General features: G+C 44.3%; 1 protein-coding gene across 1 annotated transcript; it reads right to left on the reverse strand.

The window, feature by feature from the left end:
* Positions 1 to 20,029: 20,029 nt before the first annotated feature.
* On the reverse strand, positions 20,030 to 25,208 carry LOC134297634 (uncharacterized). The gene is made up of 2 exons (XM_062975678.1): positions 24,412 to 25,208; positions 20,030 to 24,279 (listed from the first exon to the last, which is right to left on the reverse strand). Exons 1-2 carry the CDS (start codon positions 25,108 to 25,110, stop codon positions 21,391 to 21,393), a joined length of 3,588 nt encoding a protein of 1,195 aa, XP_062831748.1. The 5' UTR covers positions 25,111 to 25,208; the 3' UTR covers positions 20,030 to 21,390.
* Positions 25,209 to 25,601: the final 393 nt, after the last annotated feature.

Here is a 25,601-nt window from a genome sequence, read left to right on the forward strand (position 1 = left end):
GACATCACACTATCCCCCTCCTCAAGGCCCCTCTCCAAAATGGGCCCTCTTCCCGAGGTGCGGGGCCGCGGCTTGGCGGGGTAGGCCTGATGGAAGCGGCGGACTAAATCGGGGGCATGGACCGTGGAAGCGTCTTCCCAAGACCGTTCTTCGGGCCCAAAACCCACCCAGTCAATGAGATACTGAAGGCGGCGGCGATGAAAGCGAGAATCCAAAATGTCCTGAACCTCGAATTCCTCCTCCCCATCCACCAAAACAGGAGTGGGGGCCGGCCGGTCTGCATCGGGGCGTACACCATCCGCCGGAAGGAGCAGGGAGCGATGAAACACTGGATGAATGCGCATAGAGCGCGGAAGTTGGAGTTTGAAAGTCACGGGGTTAAGTTGCGCCACCACTGGATAGGGACCAATGAAACGGGCATCTAGCTTCCGGCAGGGGCGGTGGGAGGGCAAAAAGCGAGTGGACAGCAGAACCCGATCTCCTATCTTGATTTCGGGGCCCGGCTGGCGATGACTGTCAGCGTGGCGTTTATAGTCCTCCTTGGCTTGGTCCAGTTGCTGGAGCAATAGTTGTTGCACCGCTGTGAGTTCCTGCAGCCAGTCCTCCGCTGCAGGGACCTCTGAGGTTTCAATGACAGGAGGAAAGAAACGTGGATGGAATCCGTAGTTTGCAAAGAACGGGGTTTCCTTGGTTGAAGCCTGGACACCGTTGTTGTAGGCAAACTCTCACAGAGGTAATAGGGAAACCCAATTGTCTTGTTGATAGTTTACATAACAGCGAAGGTATTGTTCCAAAGTGGCATTGGTACGCTCCGTTTGCCCATCCGTTTGGGGATGGTGAGCTGAGGATAAACGAGAGTCTATGCCCAATAGTTTCTGTAGTGCCTTCCAGAACCGAGAGGTGAATTGAGATCCACGGTCAGTGACCAAACTCTTGGGCAATCCATGTAGCCGGAAAATATGTTGAAGGAATAAATCTGCAGTCTGTTTGGCCGTGGGAAGGCAATCACAAGGAATGAAGTGGGCCAATTTGGTGAAAAGGTCCACCACCACTAGGATCGTGGTATATCCAAGGGAGGGTGGTAGGTCGGTGATAAAATCCGCAGAAATTATCTCCCATGGACGAGATGGAGTAGGAAGGGGATGCAGTAGCCCTGAGGGCTTCTCCCTTCTTGTCTTGGAACGCTGGCATACCGGGCAGGTATTGACATATTTCTCCACATCCTTGCGGATCTTGGGCCACCAGAAATCTCGTAGGATCAAATGCATGGTTTTAAATAGCCCAAAATGCCCTGCTGGCTTGCAGTCATGACATAGATGAAGTGCCTTTTCTCTGCCTGGTCCTGGAGGGATGTAGACATGATTTCTGTAGCATAGTAGCCCATCCTTAAGTGAGAAGGGGAAACGTAGTCCTTGGTGAATTTGATCTTGAGCCCAGGCATCCGCCTGTTGACTGGCTCTAATTTCTTGAGCACAAAGGGGTCCTGGAGTAGAGGGAGTTGGTTCAACTGCAGTGGATTTGGTGTTTCCCACTGTGAGCGTGGCAAAGTTTTTGGGCTGCAGCAATTGGGATTCGAAGGTCTCTCTGCGCCCTGCAGCATACTCTGGTTTCCGTGATAGAGCATCTGCTTGCTTGGTCTGAGCTGGGGTTACATAATGGATCTGGAAGTCAAAACGCTCAAAAAATAAAGCCCAGCGCTGCTGCCTCTGATTTAACTTGCGGGCAGTTCTTAGATGTTCCAAATTACGATGATCAGTATGAACCTCAATGGGAAATTTGGCCCCTTCTAACCAATGTCTCCAATTTTCAAAGGCTGCCTTTATGGCCAAAAGTTCCTTCTCCCAAATAGTGTAATTTCTCTCTGGGGCTGTTAGTTGACGGGAGTAAAAGGCACAAGGATGAAGATGTTCTCCCACTGGTTGCATGAGTACAGCCCCAATTGCCACATCGGAGGCGTCAGCCTGCACAACAAAAGGGGTTTTAGGATCAGGGTGCTGTAGGATTGGCTGGGACGTGAATAACTTCTTTAGTTGCTGGAACCCTTTCTCTGCTTGCTCCGTCCAGCGGAAAGGCTGTTTTCCACGGATGCAGCTGGTGATTGGGTCAGACCAGCGGGCAAAGTCTGGAATGAACTTGCGGTAGTAGTTCGCGAACCCCAAGAAACGTTGCACTTCTTTCTTGTTGGTTGGTGCCCGCCATTCCAATACTGTTGAAACCTTTGCCGGGTCCATGGAGAGCCCTAGTGGCGAGACACGGTATCCCAGGAAATCTACCTCTTGTAGATCAAAAGCGCATTTTTCCAACTTGGCATATAGTCCATGATCCCGCAATCGTTGTAACACCATTCTGACGTGCTTCTCGTGCTCCGATTGTGATCTAGAAAACACCAAAAAATCGTCCAAGTATATGATCAAGAACCGATCTAGATAATCCTGGAAAATATCATTGACAAAATGCTGGAACGTTGCGGGAGCTCCGGATAAACCGTAATTCATGACTAGGGACTCGAATAATCCGAATTTAGTCTGGAAGGCGGTTTTCCACTCGTCCCCCTCCCTGATGCGAATTAGATTGTACGCCCCCCGGAGATCCAGCTTGGTGTAAACCTTGGCCCCTCGAAGCCGGTCTAATAGGTCCGAGATCAAAGGCAGGGGATAGCGGTTCCGCTTCGTGATATTGTTCAATGCTCTATAGTCCACAACCAAGCGTAGGTCCCCTGACTTCTTTTTCACAAACATCACCGGGGAGGCAGCTGGGGATTGTGAGGGTCTGATGAATCCCTTGCGAAGATTTGACTCCCTGAGAGCTTCTTGCTCTGGTTCCGTCAGGGAGTAGAGGTGTCCTCGCGGGATCGGGGCCCCCTCCACCAAGTCAATGGCACAGTCATATGGTCTATGTGGGGGTAGTTTTCGGCTTCCTTTTCATTGAAAACATCCCAAAAGTCTGAATATTTCTTGGGTAGGGTGATGATGGGCTCAGCGTCTGTGGCATGGCAGACCTTGGCTACTAGGCAATGGTTTTGGCAATATTTTGAAGCAAACTGTAGTTCTCTGTTGGTCCAGGAGATGTTTGGGTCGTGGAGCGTCAGCCATGGAATTCCCAAAATCACAGGGAAGTGGGGCACCTCGGTAACAAAGAAGGAAATCTCTTCCAAGTGTTCCCTTATCCACATCCTGGTGGGTTCGGTCCATTGACTTACTGGACCCGTCTTTAGGGGACGGCCATCGATAGCCTGCACCACCCGGGCATTCTTGAAATCGTGATATTGTAATCCCAGAGAGTCGGCATACTCTCTATCGATGAAATTGTTTGTTGCTCCTGAGTCTATCATGGCATGGATCATGACGGGTCCTTTTTTCGCTGACCACAACGTGACCACTAGGAGAAATAGGACCCCGGTTTGCGGCTCTTGAGTGGGGTTCTTGACCGGGTTGGCGAGCCTCTCTACGCCCGGTCGCTGACTTCCCCCGCCGGCTTGGCTCCAGCCGCCTCGGCCGTCTCCGTCTCCGCGGAGGACGCCGCCGCCAAGCGAGCGGCGGGCTTTCTCTTGGCTGGACATTCTCTGGCGAAGTGGCCCCCGTTCCCGCAGTACCAACAAAGGTTTAAACGTTGGTGGCGGGCCTTCTCGGCAACATCTAATCTGGGACGCACATTGCCCAACTGCATCGGCTCCTCCTCGCTTCCTCTGGGGTATGGGGCTGGTGGTGGGGGTCTCCACACTGGACGTGGCTGAATACTGGCGGGAGCGGGAGGTTTTACTCCTGCTCTTCCACTCTGGCCTCGGAGCCACTGTTTATTGTTGGCAAGCAGGACTTCGGCTCGTAAACATTGGTCGATAAGTCTCTCAAGAGAGTTTGGAGGCTCCACCTTGGAGATTTCTTCCTGCATCTCGATGTTGAGACCCTCACGAAACTGTCCTCTGAGGGCTATATCATTCCAACCGGTGTTTTGGGCCAGCACTCGGAACTCGGCTATGTACTGGGACAACGGCCTGTCCCCTTGGAAAAGGCGCCGGAGTTTATGGCCGGCCGCCTCTACATTGTCCTCGATCCCCCATGTCGCCTTAAGGTGATTCAGGAAGTTTTGCGCGGAACTTAGGTGCATGGAGCCCGCATCAAATAGCGCAGTCACCCAATTGGCCGCTGGCCCTTCTAGGAGACTGTAAATCCACGCCACCTTGACGTCTTCTTGGGGAAACTCGGCTTGACGGGCTTCTATGTGCGCCTGGCATTGGCGACGGAAAACATGAACCTTGGAGGCTTCTCCAGAAAACTTGGTTGGTAGCGCTAGGGCAGGGAGACGGGCTCCGCGTTCCTTCAAGCCCCGTATTTCTCCCTCCTGCGTATGGAGTGTATCACGGATTCTGTAATTCATCCTTGGAAATGGTGTACCTGAGTGGTTGGGCTTCCGCCCCGGTTCCTGTAGACATCCTGGCCTAAGGTTAATTGGTGCTTAGGTCGGCGGAGTCAAACTGTCAGGACCCAGGCTACAGAGCACCAATAACCATGCACAGAGGCCAGATTCTATCTAATCTTTATTAAAGGAATATATAAAGTCAATAAAAACAAGTGAAGAATATAGTTCAGAAGTAGACCTTTCAGGAAAGGTCAAATATAGTCCAGGAAAACAATGTCCAATATGTGATATTAGAGTCCAAAGTTATAATCCAATAACCGAAACACACACTTTGCCAAGCAAAGTGTGGGGAAATGACAGGGTCCTTTAGTCCAATGGAGCTTGACAACAAGGCTGGAAGCAAACTAGATTCTTGGCAAACAAGACTTGATACGAGGCAACAAGAGGCAAGAAGCAAGAACGAGGTCCGTGGCGAGATCCGGGGACAAGGCAAGCTTGGAACTAGAACAAGGTCCGTGGCAAGGTCCTGGAAACAAGGAACTGGAGTAGCGTAGTCTACACACGATCTCACTCCTGAAGCTGACGAATTGACTCCGCAAGGATTTCCTTGCGGGTAAACACCTATATAGGATCTTGTTTTCCCGCCAAGGAACATTTTCCCTGGGGAACAAGAAGCGAAACCCATACTGTGTCCAGATGCATGACTCCTTAAGATTTCCCAAGGGAAACAGGCTTAATCAGCTAATTGTCTGGCAGCGATTCTGGCGCTTCGGCGATTCGCCTCCCTAGCGCCTCTATCTCGATTATAATTATCCCGGCGAGAGAACGGGGGAGATTTCTGCTCAAGGCTTGTTTGGCTGACTTCTTGTGGGCAAACATCTTGCAGGTGCAGGGGCTCCAATTCTGGCTGAAACGGTGGGAAACCCAAGTTTTCCTCTTCGTCTGCCACAATAATACTAGGAAGGGGACTACATGGCCCATGAGACATCACACAGACTTGGTTGTTTTGGTGGAATAAACAAAGCAAGGGAGCAGCTGTTTCTGGAGTATGACTAACTTGTTTGGTCCTATTGGAACTCTGTTTTTGTTTGGCATGGTTGGACCCTGTTCCCTTCCCTTGATCATAATTGGAATTATTTCATCCTAACCCATTAGAGACATTAATTTAGAGCATCTTCCAAGAGATTATGGAGATATAATAAAGGAACCCTATAGTTGTGCATTTCTTTGACAACTGGTCATTACTCTACACACTTCAGACATAAGCAATGTTTCTTGCAATAATTAATGTGTTGCTGGGCTTGGAAAATCCATGCCCTGTGCCCAGAATAGTTGCAGACAAATCCCAACGCATCATGTCTATGTATTTGATGAAAGAGAAGATGTGACTGAATGCCACTCTCACTACTCAAACCAGTGCAGCAGAGCATTAGTGTAATAGCTTCTGGCAGACCATAGTAAACAACATTGTGAAGCTCTCATTGGGTGTTTTGTTTGTATGGAGCTTATTTGTTTTGTCTTTGAGTTTGTGTGTGTTTAGCTCTACATTCAAACCCAGTTTTTCTTTCCTCTGCAGAACTAAAACACATTCATTCCTAAGAAGTTACACTGGGGTTCCAGGTCCCTATAGCGAATGCTTCCCCAAGCAAGCTGATATATTATAAAAGCCAGCTGGATTGGTAGCTAAATTTGCTTCACCACACTTAAGGGTAGTAATCTAGTCCAAGTCTTATGGAATGTAGAGCTCTGTTCTTCAAGAGTGGGAGATAGCTAAAGAGTTCAGAAGGAATGCTTGGGGACTGCCACTCTTTTGGCAGCATTTTCTACCTCACACTACCAAACGGTAGGGCTGACTCTGGAGGACTCCTAATTGATAGCCTTTGACTAATGCAATCAACTGAGGGTGTTTCTAGACCAGTGGTTCTCAACCTGTGGGTCCCCAGATGTTTTGGCCTTCAACTCCCAAAAATCCTAACAGCTGGTAAACTGGCTGGGATTTCTGAGAGTTGTAGGCCAAAATATTTGGGGACCCACAGGTTGAGAACCATTGTTCTAGACTAACACTATAATCCATCTTGAAACTGGTTTGGAAGGAACCAGTTTTGCTGCGTCGGTGATCAGATTGCCATTCCTGGAACTGGTTTGAAATCAGGAAGGTGATTACATTGAACATGGCCTCAAACTACTTTGCAGGTTTTTTCCCACTTCTCAGAGAAATACGTATTAGTTCCCCAGAGGCATACGAGGTTAAAATAAGAAAAAAATGACAGTTAATTGTGGAGGTAATCATAGAATCATAGAATCCTAGAATAGTAGAGTTGGAAGAGACCTCATGGGCCATCCAGTCCAACCCCCCGCTAAGAAGCAGGAAATCGCATTCAAAGCACCCCCGACAGATGGCCATCCAGCCTCTGCTTAAAAGCCTCCAAAGAAGGAGCCTCCACCACAGCCCGGGGGAGAGAGTTCCACTGTCGAACAGCTCTTACAGTGAGAAAGTTCTTCTTGATGTTCAGGTGGAATCTCCTTTCCTGTAGTTTGAAGCCATTGTTCCGTGTCCTAGTCTGCAGGGCAGCAGAAAACAAGCTTGTTCCCTCCTCCCTATGACTTCTCCTCACATATTTGTACATGGCTATCATATCTCCTCTCAGCCTTCTCTTCTGCAGGCTAAACATGCCCAGCTCTTTAAGCCGCTCCTCATAGGGCTTGTTCTCCAGACCCTTAATCATTTTAGTTGCCCTCCTCTGGATGCTTTCCAGCTTGTCAACATCTCCCTTCAATTGCGGTGCCCAAAATTGGACACAGTATTCCAGGTGTGGTCTGACCAAGGCAGAATCATTTTCCCCTATTGTATTTTCAGTTTTATATAATAAATTAAAATTGAGTAGCCATGTTGGTCTAAAGAAAAATGTTGAAAGCTATATTATGATAAAGCTTTTTATTTCAAGTAAAAGAATGTTCTCATTCCTTTTTCAGTATTGGGAAATGTTAGCAATAGAATTTGAAGTATGGGATAGACTCAGCTATAAATTAATTAAGTTCATTTATCAAGTGGTTATTGCAGTAAGTTTTCAATAGTATGTGCAATGCTTAATAGTATGTGCTAAACCATGGTTTAGCAAAACACATATAACTTGGAATAACTTTGGAACAAAGCCTTGGGCTCTCTCACTCTTTCCTACATTCTCTCTCCCATGTGGCTCATAGAAAGGATTCTGTAGCTTTCCAAATAAATCTTGGCTGATTTTATGAGAACCTGAGATTGCAATTTAAAACCATTTTTATCAGTTTTTAAAACAAGCCATTTTCAAATCACAGATTCTGAAAGTGCATTCTCTAACTACCTGGAGTCACTAATTTCTACATAATGCAAGTAGAATTTGTGAGATTAAATGTTGTAGAACTCCTTCTGCAGCAAAGGAGAAGAGGATGAAATGAACGCTCTAACATGTGCATAATAGAAATCATGGTTTAGACAAACTTTTTTGCCTTGGGGCCTCATTGTGGGCCTGGCTGAGAGGGCTTGGCCGGGAGGGAAGGGGGCTATTTGCACGCTGGATGTGGTGGGGCCTGCAAGGGGTAGGGCCTGGGAGAGGACAGGGCCTGGAGGGGGCAGGGCAGGCCCTTGGTCATTCTCAGGTTGTCCTCCCAGCATAAAGTCGGGGCTGTTTGCCCCATCCTTATGCCAAGAGGAAGGCAGGACACGCAGCAACTGCCCCAATCCTTGGGCTATCCTCTTGGCATTATACCAGGATGATGGCAATACAGGCAGTGGCTGAGAGCTTTCCGGAGGGCTCTCAGCCACCACGTGTTTTCCTTGAGCTGTCCTCCCCGCATAATGATGCCGCCTCTCACAATATCCTTATGCCAAGAGGCAGGACACGCAGCAACTGCCCCAATCCTCGGGCTGTCCTCTTGGCATTATACCAGGATGAGGGCAATACAGGCGGTGGCTGAAAGCTTTCCGGAGGGCTCTCAGCCACCACGTGTTTTCCTTGAGCTATCCTCCCCGCATAATGATGCCGCCTCTTACAATGTCCTTATGCCAAGAGGAAGGCAGGACACACAGCAACTGCCCCAATCCTTGGGCTGTCCTCTTGGCATTATACCAGGATGAGGGTAATACAGGCGGTGGCTGAGATCTCTCCGGAGGGCTCTCAGACGCCACGTGTTTTCCTTGTGCTGTCCTCCCCGCCTAATGATGCCGCCTCTCACACTGTCCTTATGCCAGTAGGAGGGTGAGACACGTGGTGGCTGAGAGCATGCCACAGGGTTCTCAGCTATTGTGTATCTTCCTCCCTACTCTTTTTGGCATAAGAATGTGATGGGTCACCATGTCCTTATGCCAAGAGGACAGGGAAAATGAGGAAGGCCTGAGGTACACACCTAGTGGGCCGCATCTGGCCCCTAGGACTTAGTTTGCTCATGCCTGCTCAATACCAATCATCTCATAGTGATAAGTCCATATTCATCCTCTGTCTCAGTCTTCGACTCAACATGGATTCCCCAGGCTCAAATCTCTCACACTGTGTTTTTTCACACTGCCTCAGTTTATTTATTTTCAGTTGTATATTAAATGTAGTAGTGCAGAAAAAAGAGCTCCAGGATATAGGCATGTGTTTATAACAGATTCCAACAAATAATTAACGCTGAAAGCATTAACAGATTAATCAGTGTGATTAATCAATTAATGACTTGATGATGTACTAACTAATTGGCTAATTGAAGCCAGCCATTTTCTTTATCCCCTTGTCAAAGTAAGGACTGTTCACTTCCTCTGGGAGCTGCTTCCTGTGAATAAGATTCTGTAGAAGTACAAAGAATTCAGAATTGATGAGTAGCTTTGGATAGATAGGCTGTTCATGACAGTGAATATTTTGTCAAATGTAAGATGTCTAATCAGAAATTAATCGATTGTCCCTTTAATCTTCCATTTGTTCTTTAACTGTATATATCACCTTGGGGATTTTGTACAGAAAAACATATTATAAATTCAACAGATAAACAAGAACATGATTGAGGATGCCACAGGGGTCTTTGTCCCCCTCTTCATAAGCCCAGGCCTTTAGAATGTCTGAATGATAAATTGTTTCTTACATTATGTTTTGGTAAACAAAAACGTTGGTGCTTTAAATTCAATGTTGTCACCATCCTGGACTGCCCCATACTGTGTTCTAATGACATCTGGCTGACTCTGTTGTTGAAATTCAGGATGATACACTTTTTTTTTTGTTTAGGTCTCTTCTTAGATGTGGGGCAAAGTGCATTTAAAATAACATTACCTAGCTAAAGTTTACAGTCTTGGGAAGAGTAGTAAAGAGTAAAAGTTGCTTGATGTCACAATTATGTTATCTGTGAATGCTTTAGGGTTATTACGAGAAATGAAGGAGCCAACTCTGTTCAAGGATTCTTTCTAAGTGTCATGTTGCATCAGTGTTTGATTGCTCCACAAAATCTCTCAATCAGAAAGAAACAACTAGAGATATGCTGCCATTCCCAATGAGCCACACAAACCTTTGTTTTGGCACTGGAAAAGGTAATACAGTAGAGTCTCACTTATCCAACACTCGCTTATCCAATGTTCTGGATTATCCAACGCATTTTTGTAGTCAATGTTTTCAATACATCATGATATTTTCGTGATAACTTTGTAAATATAGTAATTACTATGTAGCATTACTGCATATTGAACTACTTTTTCTGTCAAATGTGTTGTATAACATGATGTTTTGGTGCTTAATTTGTAAAATCATAACCTAATTTGATGTTTAATAGGCTTTTCCTTAATTTCTCCTTATTATCCAACATATTCGCTTATCCAACGTTCTGCCGGCCCGTTTACGTTGGATAAGGGAGACTCTACTGTACATAGAATAAGTATGATAGTAGAAGGGGAAAGGTATTCTTATCAATACAGTATATATATACAGTATTTTTCTACAGGACTTCTTCAATTGTCTGATGTGACAACATTTTTCTAAATTATACCATATTTGTTCCATATTATTGCTGTATATGCATTCTGTTGTTGTTGTTGTTGTTATTGTGTGCCTTCAGTTAATTTCTGAATTATGGTGACCTGGAGATGAACCTATCACAAAATTTTCTTGGCAAATTTTGTCCAGAAGGGGTTTGTTTTTGTTTTCCTTTGAGAATGAGAGAATGTTAATTGTCCCAGGTCACTAGTGAGTTTCCACGTCTAAACATGGATTAACGTAAAGGTAAAGGATTTCCCCTGATATTAAGTATAGTCGTGTCCAACTCTGGGGGGTGGTTTCATCTCCATTTCTAATCCAAAGAACTGGTGGTGTTTGTAGACACCTCCTAGGTCATGTCGCTGGCATGATTGCATGGAGCGCCGTTACCTTTCCACCGGAGCGGTACCTATTGATCTACTCGCATTGGCATGTTTTCGAATTGCTAGGTTTACAGAAGCTGGGGCTAACAGCGGGAGATCACCCCTCTCCCTGGTTTCGGTCAGCAAGTTCAACAGCTCTTCGGTTTAACCCGCAGCGCCACCGGGGATTAGAACCTTGGAATCCAGAGTCATAGGCCAGTGCTTAAACCACTACTTTGCACTGGCTTTATTGCATTCGTATACTTTTCTGGAAACTTGCCATGGACTGTCTGCTGTTTGGTGTGACCCACCAACCACTTTGACCTACTGCTTTGAATAGAAAACTAATGTCCCAGGGCCTCATCATACTTACCAATTGAGGGTACTTGCCAGCCAATTGAGGGATGGATGGGCACACAGTTCATCACATGACGTCCCTCAACTTCTGGTGGAGGCCCCCAACCAGCATGGAAGCGTCCTAGATACTTCCTCATCAACACACCCCTGCCCCAGTTACGCAATGCTTCCCCTGTGTAATGGGGAAAGTGGCTCTATACCAGAATGGCGTGTGGGGCAACAGAGTCATCCTGCATACCTGCCATTTTGCCATGCTTACTGGAGAAACGGTACCCGGGGTGTGTATGTGTGATAACATCCCCAGGCTCATATTGCTGTGATCAGATCACGATTTTTTTAAAAAAAAACTCTGTCTGAAGCAAGTGGCAAATCCTCGTATAAAATCAAGATGAGATCGTGTAAGCAATTTATGCTAGGAACACAGTTGGACAGTGTTATAAGCATGTTGTAAAACAGGGTGCTTGTAGTAAAGAAAATATACTTCTGTTGTTTCAAGAAACCCATAATAGATTGTGCACCTAAAGGTGATTTCCATGTGTATAAGTCTACCATTGGCTTTGGGGCTTGGCAAAATTGATTGTGTGCATTTCTTTCTCCTATCTCCATGTGTTGCCTGCTTCTATTTTTGTGGTAGAAAAAGAAATAAAAAGATGACCTCAAAAAAAGAAGATCTAAGGCATAATAATATACATAACACATAGAAGTAAACAAAGGGGAAACATCTTCAAGGACTATACATTTATTGCCTTCCTCCAGCACTGGTTCATGCTACTTGCTACACAGTACTGGGCCACTCAATTTATTGTGTTACATAAAGCGGAAGATCTTGTAAGTGCCTATTATTTTGCTCCAAGCAGTAAAAAAGGAACCATAATAAATTCAATTTCTGCTGTATGTTTCTCTTTCATGATATCCCAAATCTGCTGTCTGAAGCAATTGCTTGACTTTGATTGAGACAACCCATACGTGGACATGCTGTGTTTCTTTCTATTATCTTAACTATTATCTTTCTTGAATAACTGATGCCATTTTGGTACTCAAACGCACCTACTTGAGGGGCTTGAGAGGTACAAAAGTGTGGGTTTTGTTTCTGTCTGTCTGAGCTACCATAGTGGATATGAATCCCTTCTTCAGAGAAGACATTGGAATTTCTGTTGGTGAAAGTGTTATGGCTGTTTTTTCTTTCTTTACCAGAGGATATTATCACAGTGGATTACCGGAATGTAAATAATTTAGGACATGGTGTTTTGTAGATGGAAACTATTTTAAGACCTAACTTGAATCCTAGAAAAAGGCAAACCCATAGGAAATTTGGTAGGATGTTGAGCCCATCCTATCAAAAAGTTGCAAGTGGAGATTCCTTCCTCTTAGGTTCTCATTTGCTATACTGATGCATCTAATATTCACAAGTCATACTGTATATGCAATTTTCACATTCCTTGCTGATGAAATGGGAGCTATCAGGAACATCAGAGACACCATTGTGCATAAAGAATGGTTCCTGCATGTTTTTCCCACGCTAATTGGGACTTCTTTCCTTCAGTACTTTCACCGTCCTGTTTTGTTTTCACACTGTAGCTTCTGGGCAAGCTGAAGGGGAATGAAAACACCGGAAGATTTGGGATAATTCCAGGACTCTGGGATGTCAGATTAAATTAAGCTGCTATTGCTTATGGGCCTTTGTGCCCGTGGTGACTAAACTCATCTATCATGTCTAGCAAATATACCTTATGAATTGAGAAGTCCCATTCCGCTGCTCAGCTTTTGAAGAACCTCCTTTCCAGTGATAAGCGGCAGCTCATTAAAGTATCACAGGGAAAAGCAGTATGATTAATCTTTTACTTATTCTTTTACTCCAGTTCCCTTTGAAAAATAATAATTGGCTAAAAATTAAGGCAAATTAGTGAAGGAATCTTCAGCTCCACTGAAGAATGTGGAGAACATTCTTCCTCACCATTCTTCCCACTCTTTCCACATTTTCTTATTCATCCTGTTTTTCAACAGGAGAAATAATATATGATCCTCCTCCCTAAAATGAACTTCTAAAGTCTACATTAAAATGAGGCAGTTGCCTTACTCATTTTAAGGCATGGGATTGTTTTATTCTGTTTGTTTTGGGCATTGCCCCATGTTAGCTGCCCTGAATTCCTTCGGGGAGATGGTGGTGGGATATAAAAATAAAGTATTATTATTATATTATTATTAACACATAGGGCAGTTAGAGTATTTTAGAAGGACAACAATGTATCTGATATTACATTGAAACTATTTATTTATTTATTTACAATATTTATATTCCAGTCTTCTCACATCGAAGGGGACTCAGGGCGGATCACAAGGCACATATACATGGCAAACATTCAATGCCATTAGACATACGACATATAGACAGAAAGAGAGGCAATTTAACATTTTCCACCTTCCGGCTTTTGAGAGTATGCTCGATTACAGCCACAGGTGGAGCTGCCGCTTCATCGTCCACTTGTGACACAGAGTCTTTGATGGAGTATTTCCTCATTCCTTTCCACATGCTGCTGGAAGTTTTTTTATGGTGTCGTAAATTAGTTAAATTAGCCTCCCCACATTAAGCGGTACCTACATTTTCTACCCGACAGATGCAACTGTCTTTCGAGCTGCATAGGTATTCCAAGACTCAGGACAAAATCTCCCGTCAATTTAATGTTAATGTTAAACAACAGGAAGGACAATGCTGAGGCAGTTCAGTGACCAGTGTGCAAACTGGCATTCCCAATAGCACCTTTTGAGTTTGTCACCCCCTGAAAGAGTTTCTTTTATTTTATAGCCCCCCCCTTTTCCAAAAACGGGACCCAAAGTATCTTACAGTCTTAAGAAACAACAGTTTGAACAATATACAGTTCCAACTTTTGAAAAAAAAACTTCCTTGAGGTTATGTGAACAGTGCAGCTATACGTGGGGCTGCCTTTGAAGACTGTTAGGGAGCTCCAAGTAGTCCAACGGGCGGCAGACAGCGGCGTACAGGGAGCAGACAATCCTCCTGCTATGTCCGCTCAACTGGCTGCCAGTTTGCTACCAAGCACAATTTAAAGTGCTGGCTTTGGCCTACAAAGCCCTAAACAGTTATGGTCCAGCGTACCTGTCTGAACTTATCTCTCCCTATGAACAAGTTAGAGCGTTCAGATCTACCGGGGAGGCCCTGCTCTCAATCCCACCCCCCTCACAGGGCAAGAGACCTTCTCAGTGTGATGTCTCTACTCTTTACTATTTTATCGAGGTTGGTCATTTCTCTCCTCCCAAGAAATAAACGTCTTTTGATTTCCTGGCTGCAGTCTGTGTCTGAAGTAATCTTTGTGCCTAGAAATACATAAGTCTGTCACTGCCTCCACATTTCTCCCTCTATTTGCCAGTTATCAATCAGTTTGGTTGCCATCATCTTGGTTTTCTTGATGTTTAACTGCAACCCAGCTTTTGCGTTTTGTTAAACGGATCACTGCATTTCTTGCATAGTATACATACATGCTGGAACTAAACTGTAAACTGTGAAACAAATGCATTTCACAAAGCTCTGTGTATCTTCCATTTGCAGCAGGGAAGAGAAAATGTCATAGACTAGCCCTGTGTTGATAATCTTGTGCATTCTTGATTATGCCCTCCTCAGTATGCTAATTCCTTCCATAGGATTGCTTCTCCAGCCGTCACTGATGACTGCCACCGGTATGTGGCACTTCACCCTTGGAGCTCAGCAAGCTGGTCTTTATAGCTTGCTCCAGTAAAGATGCCAGAATTATTCCACGGATCAGCTGTTTGATGAGACAAGTGCCAGTCCCCTTCCCCCCAGGAACAGATATATTGGCTCCCCACCGAGTTCCCACTCATTTGGCCGGGCGCCTGGAAAGCAAACTCTGTTGCCAAGGCATGCCACTTGGTTCCAGTGTCTAGTTTTGTTGCTCTTGTTCTAATTAATGTCTCAACCTTAATTCTTTGTGCAATGGTTACCTAAGCATTTTCAGGCTTCTTTCTGTCTTTCTTTCTGTCTGTCTTTTATGTTTCTTTTGTAACAGTGTCTGTTTTTAATAATGACTTTTTAAAAAGGTTTTAAAAGGGAAAGCTTCTGGCCAATTCAGTGGGTTTTCTGCAGTGGCTGATAAAATAATAATAATAATAATAATAATAATAATAATAATAATAATAATAACAACAACAACAACAACAACAAAAACAACAGCAACACTTGTTATTTCTTACTCCTCATGGCTTGAGGCACCAACTTCAGCAACCCTTGCAGACAGGGCCATAGCCAGAAAAAAAACCGGGGGGGGGGGGGCTTTTTTTAGCAAATCATGAAGAGTAGTTCCATAATACAAAATAATTTAGAAATCAGGCTCCATTGATAAACTTCAGTGGACACTCAAGAAAGATAAACTTCAGTGGACACTCATGAGGATTTGGTTCATCAGTCAAAATTCATGAGTAAACCAGTTTTTTTTAAACCTGAAAAATTTGGAGGGGATGTTGAACCCCTAACTCCACCCCCCTTGGCTACAGCCCTGTGCCCAGTCACTTAGGTAAAGGTAAAGGTTTCCCCTGACGTTAAGTCCGGTTGTGACCGACTCTGGGGGTTGGTGCTCATCTCCATTTCTAAGCCAAAGAGCTGGCGTTGTCCGTAGACACCTCCAAGGTCATGTGGCTGGCATGACTTCATGGTACGCCGTTACCTTCCCACCGGATCTACCTATTGATCTACTCACATTTGCATGTTTTCGAACTGCTAGGTTGGCAGGAGCTGGGGCTAACAGCGAGTGCTCATTCTGCTCCCAGAATTTGAACCTGGGACCTTTTGTTCCGCAAGTTCAGCAGCTCAGCACTTTAACACAGTGTGCCACCAGGGGCCCAGTCACGTACCCATAGTTAAATCAATAGAGAGCTATGATAGATTTGTAGCAGCATAACATTTGGTTAAGCTGTTGCCATAAGAATGACCACACTATTTTAAAAAGTCATGTGATACAGACTGTGTAATTCTGACATATATATTATTTTGGAATAATGTCCACGACAAGTTTGAAACCATTTGTTATATGCCATCTCATTTCTGTGAAAATGAAAAATGTGTTTTCCCCTTTCGTGCGAGCCAACAAACAGAAGGGATCATTATATTTTTGAAGCCATTACAATAGAGGAGGTATTATTAGCAACTACAAGCAGACTGTCATTTTCCTACAGCATTCCTGCCAAAGTGCCAAGCAATGACTCATCTTCCTTCTCTCCAACAGGATTAATCTCAGGTGCATTTTCCCACTAGAACTTGCACAACATTAATGAGGAACACATGACCTCGCAGCCCTTGATGGGCTGTAGCCTCATCATCTCTAGCAAGTATGTGCAGTAGTGAAGGGTGATGGAAGCTGCAGTTCAATAATATCTGGAAGGCTACACATTTCCCTTGACTACTGTTGATTTGGGCGGATAATAAAATCTGAATTTAAACACACTTTAAGATTCGAAGCCCAGACATAACTGTGTATAAATAAGGCCTGCTTCTGAGTAAAATTGCTTTATAATGCTTTATAATGTTAGCCCATCATCTTTTGAAATTAGTCTAATAACACTATTTTTGTTTCTAGGTAATAAACGTCATTTCCTAATTGGTTCTGTAATAAAAACATGGAAAAAGTTAGTAAACTGCAAAAAGTTTGTTTTTATGGGACACCCTGCAACACATTTTGCTATAGTTTTTCAATTAATATCTCACAGAGTTTCAACCAATTCAACATACTATATGGCAGCCACAAAAGCAAAGTTTCTGAAGTATGACAACTACTTTCAAATTAAGTAGGTAAAGGTAAAGGTTTTCCCCTGACATCAAGTCTAGTTGTGTCCGACTCTAGGGGTTGGTGCTCATCTCCATTTCTAGGCTGAAGAGCCGGCGTTATCTGTAGATACCACCAAGGTCATGTGGCCGGCATGACTGCATGGAGCACCGTTACCTTCCCGCTGGAGTGATATCCATTGATCTACTCACATTTGCATGTTTTTGAACTTCTAGGTTTGCTAAAATTGGGACTAATAACGGAGCTCACCCCACTCCCCAGATTTGAACCACCGAGCTATCGGTCAGCAAGTTCAGCAGCTCAGAGATTTAACCCACTGCACCACTGGGGGCTCCAATTAATTACTCAAATTACTCAATTACTCCAATTAAGCACTGCACAATTAAACAGGAAATAACACTTTCAAACCAGGAACATTTTTTTCCCCAAATTTTGTTACATAGTGTAATTCTAAGATAGTGCCAAGGTGTTGGACTTTAGGAGACCAAGTTCAAATCCCTACTCAGCTATGGAAACCCGTTGGGTGTCCTTGGGCAAGTTACCCTTTTAGTCTAAGAGAAAGGCAGTGGCAAACCTCTTTTGACTGAATCCAGATCAAAAAACACCGTGACAGGGTGATCATAAATTGAAATGAAGGTACATAACAACAACCACTAGTACTGTAATCCTGAATATGTTTTCTTTGAAAAAAAGTCTTACTGTGCCCAGTAGAGCTTACTCCCAGATACGTGTGTATATGACTGTGCGCTAGAATCTCTTAAGAAATTGATATTAGGATCACCAGGCTAATGGGATGATTAAATGATGAGATTACAGAATGTGACATAAAGGAGGATTAAGAACATATGTTGGACTATAGACTGCACAGAGATATTCAGATTTTTCTTTGACAATGAGGTTAATTAACACTTCCTGTGTTGGTAGCTGAAAGTAAGGAATTAAGGGTCAATCCAGTTCAGAAGAAATGTATGGGTGCATTCGTAAATTTCGTCTGACAAAAGGGTGCCTCACAGTAGTCGTGGAAAAACTATTCTTCAAATGTAGTGATGTGAAGAATTTAGAACTGGGGGTGGAAAATCAAATTGTTCAAAGTTAGAAGTAGTTCTAAACTGGAGCACTCACTGCCAAGTCCTGTGATAGACTGCTCTGTGTAGTTTTCAATTTGCAGAAATGTCTGGAGCAAGCTTAATGACTAAGGGATGGAATAATCTCTAGTGTAGGCGTAGATCACAGGTGCTGCTCTGCTTTCCAAACTTTTGATAGCATCGCCAGATTGTGCTGTATTTTGTGTAATCCACATGACCTTTAGATATGTTATCCTCCTAAGCATTTGCAGCAGGAGAATTGAAAACTATAGCTGGATTTTCCATCACATCAGGTATTTTGGCATAGTAGTATTCTAGTGATCTCCCAGCAACATTTGAAGAATGTCCCCTTGGTGCTGGCATAATACTGGGGTTTCTAACAGTCCCATTTGTGTAAAGAACAATATTGTTTCTCCTGTGCATCAAATTGTCACTCCAGCAAAGTATGGGCATGTGTTATTAGCATCACTGGTCAAGGGACAAATGCTATGCTATAAAAAGACCACTGTCTGGTTGGGATGGAAATAACATTTGCTCTTGTACCGTGTTTCCCCGAAAATAAGACAGTGTCTTATATTATTTTTGCTCCCAAAGATGTGCTAGGTCTTATTTTCAGGGGATGTCTTATTTTTCCATGAAGAAGAATTCACATTTATTGTTGAACAAAAAAAAGAACATTTATTATATACTGTACAGTAGTTGTCATCACAAACCAACATAACCAAACCAGACAAAATGTGACTCCTGTCAAGAATTTCTTGTTACTACCATTATTTCCATTTACATTTACCAATCCTGCATGCTCTGGTGTTTCGTTTGGCGGGCGCCGGGCATGCTTCCAAACAAAAACTTTGCTAGGTCTTACTTTCGGGGGAGGCCTTATATTTAGCAATTCAGCAAAACCTCTGCTAGGTCTTATTTTTTGGGGATGTCTTATTTTCGGGGAAACAGGGTATGTTTCCTGGCTGAAAAATATGTTTCCCAATTACCCTATCCTTCAAGCCTGGTTGGGAAGAATAGAACAGAGATGAAAATCCAATGCAGTTTTTGCCGAGGAATTATGCCTCTTGAAGTGTTTCAGAAAGAGACATTGGGGTTTTGCATGCCTCTGGAGGACTGATGCACATCTCGACAGGGAAATGGGAAAAACCCACATTCTCCAGTAGCTGTCAACCCACAGATACTGCAGATTCTGGAAGCAGTTCGAGGCCACCTTCTGTAGTTGTGTTTTCTGAAAAGCAAACCGAACTATGTGGTCAGCGTACATGAGCCCCATATCATTTTGTATACATTATTTGTGTTCATGATACTTCTACCACTTACTTGTGTGGATGTCACAAGTGGCAGAATTTGAAGACTGTTTTTTAAATGTAGCCAAATGAACAATGGTTTTTCTACATTGCTTTTTCTGTGCTGCTTTTTCTATCCTGATTCTTTTACACTTGTGGAAATAGGTGGGATGGAGAACTGGGACTCCAGTATATGTCAGTTACTTTTAATTAAACCCTCTTTCAGATAGTAAAAGAATGACAAATGAAATTCATATAATGATTGCAAATAATGAAAAAAAATTATTGGTATCATCAAAGTACCTCTAGAAGTGTCAGCTTAGATCAGAACCATGCCACACTGCACGTGATTGTAAAGTTGGAATTTCTTCTACATTATGAACTATCTGCAGGACACCTGTTAGAATGGGGAATTCAGATAGCCTAGAATTCAGAAAACAAGTCTCACAGTTATGCTTCCATGTGTGAAATAGCTCCCCTTGTAGGAGTGACCAAAATCTGCCACACCAGTGGTACAGTTGATATGCTCTAGGTTTCATTCCATCCTTTCAAACAAGAGTGGGGAAACAGTGGCTTATATACCACAGGCTGCCTGGACACCATTTTGAGCCCTTCAAGGTCCCTAATTTTTCAATTTTTGTAGTCCTTAAATGTCCTGTAGAGATTGTGGGGTGTGCCGTCGCGCCTGGGGCTGTAAACTCTTAGTGAAAGAGGCATGGACGTGACATCTTTCCCCAGGGGATTGCTTCTTGCCCTCCTTTAGGGAAACTGGAACTCCCAAGGACCAAAACACTGTAGTTAACTCAAAAACTGGGTTTATTCTTCACAAAGGGGGTAAAAGAAAATATACATTACAGTCTTTGGTTGTTTAAGTCCATGAAGCTTGTCCAGATCCCTCTCTCTCTGGCTGTGAATGCCGGAGCAAACTCAGCCTCAGTCCAATGACCTATATCTGAAGACAAGAGTCTTCCTCTGTTGCCAAAGGACTGATGTGAAGGCGCTTGAGACTCCTCAACGTTGTTCAGGTTGGCCCTGAACATGAAGTGTGAGTCCCAAGGGTAAGAACCTCAGAATTGGTGCTGAGAGGTAACTTTTGAAGGGCTTTTTGAGCCAAGCCTCTCTTTCACGTCCATCCGATACAGAACTTGCTGATGGAATGAAAAGAGGAAACACAGTCCTACTCCAGGAAGAGGTGGAGCCAAATAGTTTAGCTAAGTGAGCAATATAACAGGTACAAACAACATTGATTGACAGATATAAATAACCAATCCAACTACATTTACAGGGTAAGGGCAAAATCAGACATGATACAACAATTCAAATCTTGAAACTTATAGTTTGACATATAGATGGCGCCACTCGCGCCGTCACACTCCCGGCCTAGATTTCCGGACTTTCGGAAATCTAAACAAAATGGAGTTAAATACCTTTAACTCAAAAAACTTTAAGACTGTATGTCTTCTGAAAATAACACAACCATGTCGCTAATAGGCCTGTCAAATAAAAAAAACCTTTTCGTTAGAGATGACCTTAACCTGGGCCTTGCGCACTCTATTGTCAGAGCTAGGATATAATTTTGACACAATACCCTTAGCCCATAGGTATCTAGGAGCATCTTTGATTAAGTAACACCAAATCCCCAACCTTTACGTTGGCACCTAACAATCCAAAACCCATAGTTTCTTAGGGCAGACTGAGTAATTGACCTTCCTTGGTGTTTAACCTTTGCGTGGAAATGCTGTGTCAACAGCAGAGCTATGTGGCTATGGTGTGGCAAAATAAAAGGATTTTTAACACAGGATCTAATCTTTGCTCTTTTTAGTCTACCTCCAACCCTAAGGAAACCCTCATTGTCCAGGAAGGGGTTCAAGTCCTTTAAACAACTATTTTTGGGCAAGGATGCTTTTCTTTCTAGACAAGCTATTTCTTCTAAAAAACACTGTCTTTGAGTGGATCTCAGGATGACTGTTGAGGCTTTTGAAAGATCTTGGGGCTGAATTGCACCACTGTTTTTTGTAGTGATGTAATGTATGAGCCTGGCAATGGCTGCCTGAAGTCTAGTCCATTTTGAAAATCTTTCAAACTTGGCTGGATTTAAACCTTGCCTTGATAAGTCTTGGCCATCGATGGTAGATTTGCAGGACTGAATTTCTGGCAACTCAGTGTCTTTGAGCACGGAGATGCTTTCTGGAAAGGAAGGATTTTGAAGACATTTGGGTCCAGTGATCCAGGATGACTTGGACAACTTTGCGGCTGATGTTCCTCGGGATGTCACATCTGCCGGATTTTCTGAAGTGGATATGTAATGCCACTGCTCTTCTCCCTCCACACACACTAGCTGGTTCAGCATCATTGCTTTTGAAGAGGTCTTCCACAAACTGGGTGATCTGGGTCTTTACCTTCGGATCCTTTAGCATCCTTCTTCTTAAGGACAGGAGACGATGAAGGGCAACATCTCTGTTGTTGGGTAGAGATGGTTTTTCCGGCTTGAAAGGTAAAGGTGCTGTCCAATTAGCTTCAGAGACTTGAGTGACTTGGCTGTTCATCATCTCAAGAAACTTCTGATCATTTTTAGAGAAGGCTGTTTGCTCATCTCTCTCTGTCACTTCGATGATGGGAGAGTAATCTGGCATTACTCCCTGGCAGCAAACTGAGATGTGGCTGGCACATCCTTGCATTAGTGAAGGCCTTTTAGTGACAGGCTGGAACATCTTGTTCAGGCAGACTGGGCCTAACACCGTCCATCCTAAAGGCAACTGCTGGGCCATAGGTGATCCCTTAGGACCTTCAATCTGGTTGCTAACACGGAACAGTGTGGGACAATCTGCACCGATAAGCATGACGATGTCTGTTTCCAAGTCCAAAGCTGGAATTAGATCTTGAATACCTTTGAGATGAGGATGGGCTTGTACCACCTCCTTTGTGGCTATCTGTTCTTTGTTCCTGGGAATCAGGCTGCATTCTATAAGGTCAGGAAGATCGTACCTGACCTTTTGTCCGACAGGTGAGATTTTGAACTTTGTTGCAACTCTGCCATTCATCTTATTCTTTCCAGAACAAGTGGATATGGTGTATTCTATTGTCTCTGTATGAAGGTTGAACATGTTGAAGAACTCTGGGGTTGCAAGAGATGCGTCACTTTGGGCATCCAAGGCGACGTAGACCCTTTTCTTATTCCACGGCTGCTTGTCTGGATACACCTCTGCCAGGCAGATTGGGTGGCAAATCCTGGGCTTGTGGCTATTTTGACAAAGCTTGGTGCAGGCAACCGCAGGAGCCTTGAGGGCTACCTGAGGTTCTGTAGGCCTTTGGTCTTCTTTGGTTTCTTCTTTGGTAGGAGAATTTGACTTTGCTTTGAATTGAGGGGAATCGAAGTTGTGCATTGCAGAACAATGCTTGATGCTGTTGCAGTGTTGGCATTTAACCTTTTCTTTGCAGTCTTTGGAGAAGTGAATAGTGGCGCCGCAGCATCTAAAGCACACCTTGGCCTTTTGAACTATTTGGAGTCGTTCTTTGTAAGGCTTCTTTGCGAACTCTCTGCATTCAGCTAGGCTGTGTGGCCCTTGATGAATGGGACAGGATATGGTGTTGTTGCTGACTGGTTGAGCAGAAGTTGCAGGAGTTGCGTCTGTCATCTTGACACTCAGGTTCCTTCTAAGATCTTTGCCCTGGGCTTTGTCTTCTTTGGAGGTCTTTTCAGGCTTTAGGTCTTGGTACAAAGCGAGAAGACCTGTTTGAGGGTCATTCCTCTCACGGGCTGCTCTAGTGACGAAATCCACCAAAAAGGTGAAGGGCGGGTATACATTTGCATTCTCCTCTTTGTACTTGAACACCTGTTTCCCCCAAGCTTCTCGAAGAGGAAAAGGAAGTTTGCAGAGAATGGCACTCTGTGACGTGTGCTGGTCCAGACATGCTAAACCTGGCAGCTCTGGATTTCCTTTGGCTGAAGCTAGCTCTAGTAAAAGATCACTAAAGTCCCAAAGCTGTTTGCAATCTTTCATCTTCAGTGATGGGAACCTGTTGAGTCGATCCATGAGGGATGCTTCTATCTCAGTGCTCGCACCGAAGCGCTGGTCCAAGCGAGACCACGCTGTGGACAAAGCTCTTTGGGGGTCTGCTACATGAGCAGCATAAAGTCTTTTTACTTGCTCGGCTGAGCTGGGTCCAAGCCACGCCATAAGAAGGGACAGTTCTTCATCCGCTTCTAGCTTGAAATCTCGAATGGCCCTCATGAAGGTGATCTTCCACAGAAGGTAGTCATCCGGTCGGTCAGTGAATTTCTGGACGCCTTTGTCTCTGATGTCTCTTCTTGGATTTCTCAAGAGGGAACCCAATTGAGACTCCAGTGTGTAAGGGTACATCTGAGGAGTGTGATGTGGCGTGACAAACTCAATGTTCTTCGGTTGAACACATCTTTTCGCGATGGTAGGCGATGCTGGGTTCAGCAGATTGCTGGCAGGCAGCACCTCTGAAGCCTTCATCTTCAGCGATGGGAGAATTGACTTGGTATGCAGGGATGAATGTGGTGGTTCACTCCCGGCCATGCCTTGCCAATGTGGATGGACATCTGGATGTTGTTGAAAGACGTCATCCATTCGTTCCCAAGTAGACAGGTGGTATCTCTGAGGCCTAAGTGCAGGAATGGACTCTGACAGAGATGGCACTCTCCCGGCCGTGCTTTGCTGTACTTCTGAGGAATGGGCTGGCCTTGAAGTCAGGAACACTGGAACAGGTGAGCGATCTTCAAGGTGGCAAAAGGAGATATGACTCTGCACTACAGGTGGTGCCAGTTGCAGGTGTGCTGAAACCTTTGCTGTAGGCTCTTGTGTTGGCAGGAAACTAAGGTTTTCTTGGGTTAGTTCCTGTGATAGGGCTTTGGCTAGAACGTTAGCTCTGACTATCTTTTGTGCTGTGTCTCTTTTTACTTGAAGCAGATCTAGATCCCGTTGCAGTTCATCTTGCTTGGCTTCAGCCATTGCAAGCTCTATTTCTCTCTGGGCCCTGGCCTGTGCTAGGTCAGCTTCTTGTTGAGCCCTAGCCTGCGCTAGGTCAGCTTCTTGTTGGGCCCTAGCCTGCGCTAGATCAGCTTCTTGTTGGGCCCTAGCCTGCGCTAGGTCAGCTTCTTGTTGGGCCCTAGCCTGCGCTAGATCAGCTTCTTGCTGGGCCCTAGCCTGAGCTAGAAGCAGTTTCTGCTTGGCTTTAGCCTGTTGAAGGAGGAGTTCCTCTTCATTGAAGGCAAAGTCTTGCCTAGCCATTTCTGCAGACGCCTCTGCTTCTAAAACCTCTTTTCTAATTTTCAAACGGACAGCCTCTCTGTTGTAGTGGGCTGCTTTGGAAGAAGTACTGATGAATGAGTGTGTGGATTGGGAGGAACTGCTATGCCTAGATGAATGCTTGGATTTAAGGCTAGCATCATTAGATGGAATCTTGAGCAGACTGGATCTAAGGCTTACACATGGGGAGCCTTGAACCCTTTCTTCTGCACCTTTGAATAAGGAACTGGGCTCTGGTTCAAATAGGACTGCGCTGTAGCGCCTCCTCTCTTCTTGTAGGCTAAAAGAAATTTCCTTAGCCCTATCTAAAGACTCTGGAGTGTTAATTTTGTTCAGTACATAGATTATTTCTTCTGCAATAGCACTCCCATTATTGAAGGCCTTTACAAATTCTTGCCTGAGAATTTCCTTTTCCTTTGGGCAAAGGGATGCCCTTATTGCATCAGCTATGGTCGGCAGGTTTTGCCAAGCTCTGTTAAACCTCTGCCTAAGCTTGCCTTCCTTCTGCAAAAGGCAGAGCATTGTTTTCTCTGTGGGGTGCCTTTCTCTGACTGGGCGGGGAGATTTGACCCTTGTTTGCAAAATCTCATTGCTATGACTTGACATTCTGTGAAATTCAAAAGGAAACTTATCCCAAGTTTCAAACAGTACAAAATGCAATACTATATAACTATACAACTAAAGGCACACAAAAGGGCAATGCAATATTTTAAACAATTAAAACAGCTGCTTAACTGAGAAGTTAAGCTTGGGCTTTCATAAACTTGCAGCAGGCTTTGAAGAAATGGCAGGAACTGCAGAAGGTTGGAAATTTATTGCTTTGCAAACAAAGTTCTGGAAGAGGCTTGGTAGAGCTGTAAAGGCTGGCTTCTGGAGAAATGTATCTACTTTGCAAAAAGCTTGATCTTGTGCAGTTGCAAGAGCTGAATGTAGCGATTTGCTGGCTTGCTTGATAAACAGAAAAGGCGGGAAACCTAGCCAATGTTTCAATTTTGCAAAGGCTTGGCTTCTAGCAAAATGTATCCACTTTGCAGAAAGCTTGATCTTGCTGCAAATGTCTCAACTTTGCAAAGGCTAGGCTTCTAGCAAATGTATCC

This window comes from Anolis carolinensis, chromosome 3 (genome assembly GCF_035594765.1).
Source record: "Anolis carolinensis isolate JA03-04 chromosome 3, rAnoCar3.1.pri, whole genome shotgun sequence".
In the NCBI taxonomy this organism is placed as follows: domain Eukaryota; kingdom Metazoa; phylum Chordata; class Lepidosauria; order Squamata; family Dactyloidae; genus Anolis; species Anolis carolinensis.

What these genes read in the sequence shown, in the direction of transcription:
- LOC134297634 (XM_062975678.1), bottom strand. Translation starts at nt 25,110, where the DNA reads ATGTCAAGTCATAGCAATGAGATTTTGCAAACAAGGGTCAAATCTCCC. An exon ending in AAGCCAAGCAGAAACTGCTT is followed by an intron (nt 24,280 to 24,411) that starts CTAGCTCAGGCT and finishes CAAGAAGCTGAC; the next exon opens with CTAGCGCAGGCTAGGGCTCA.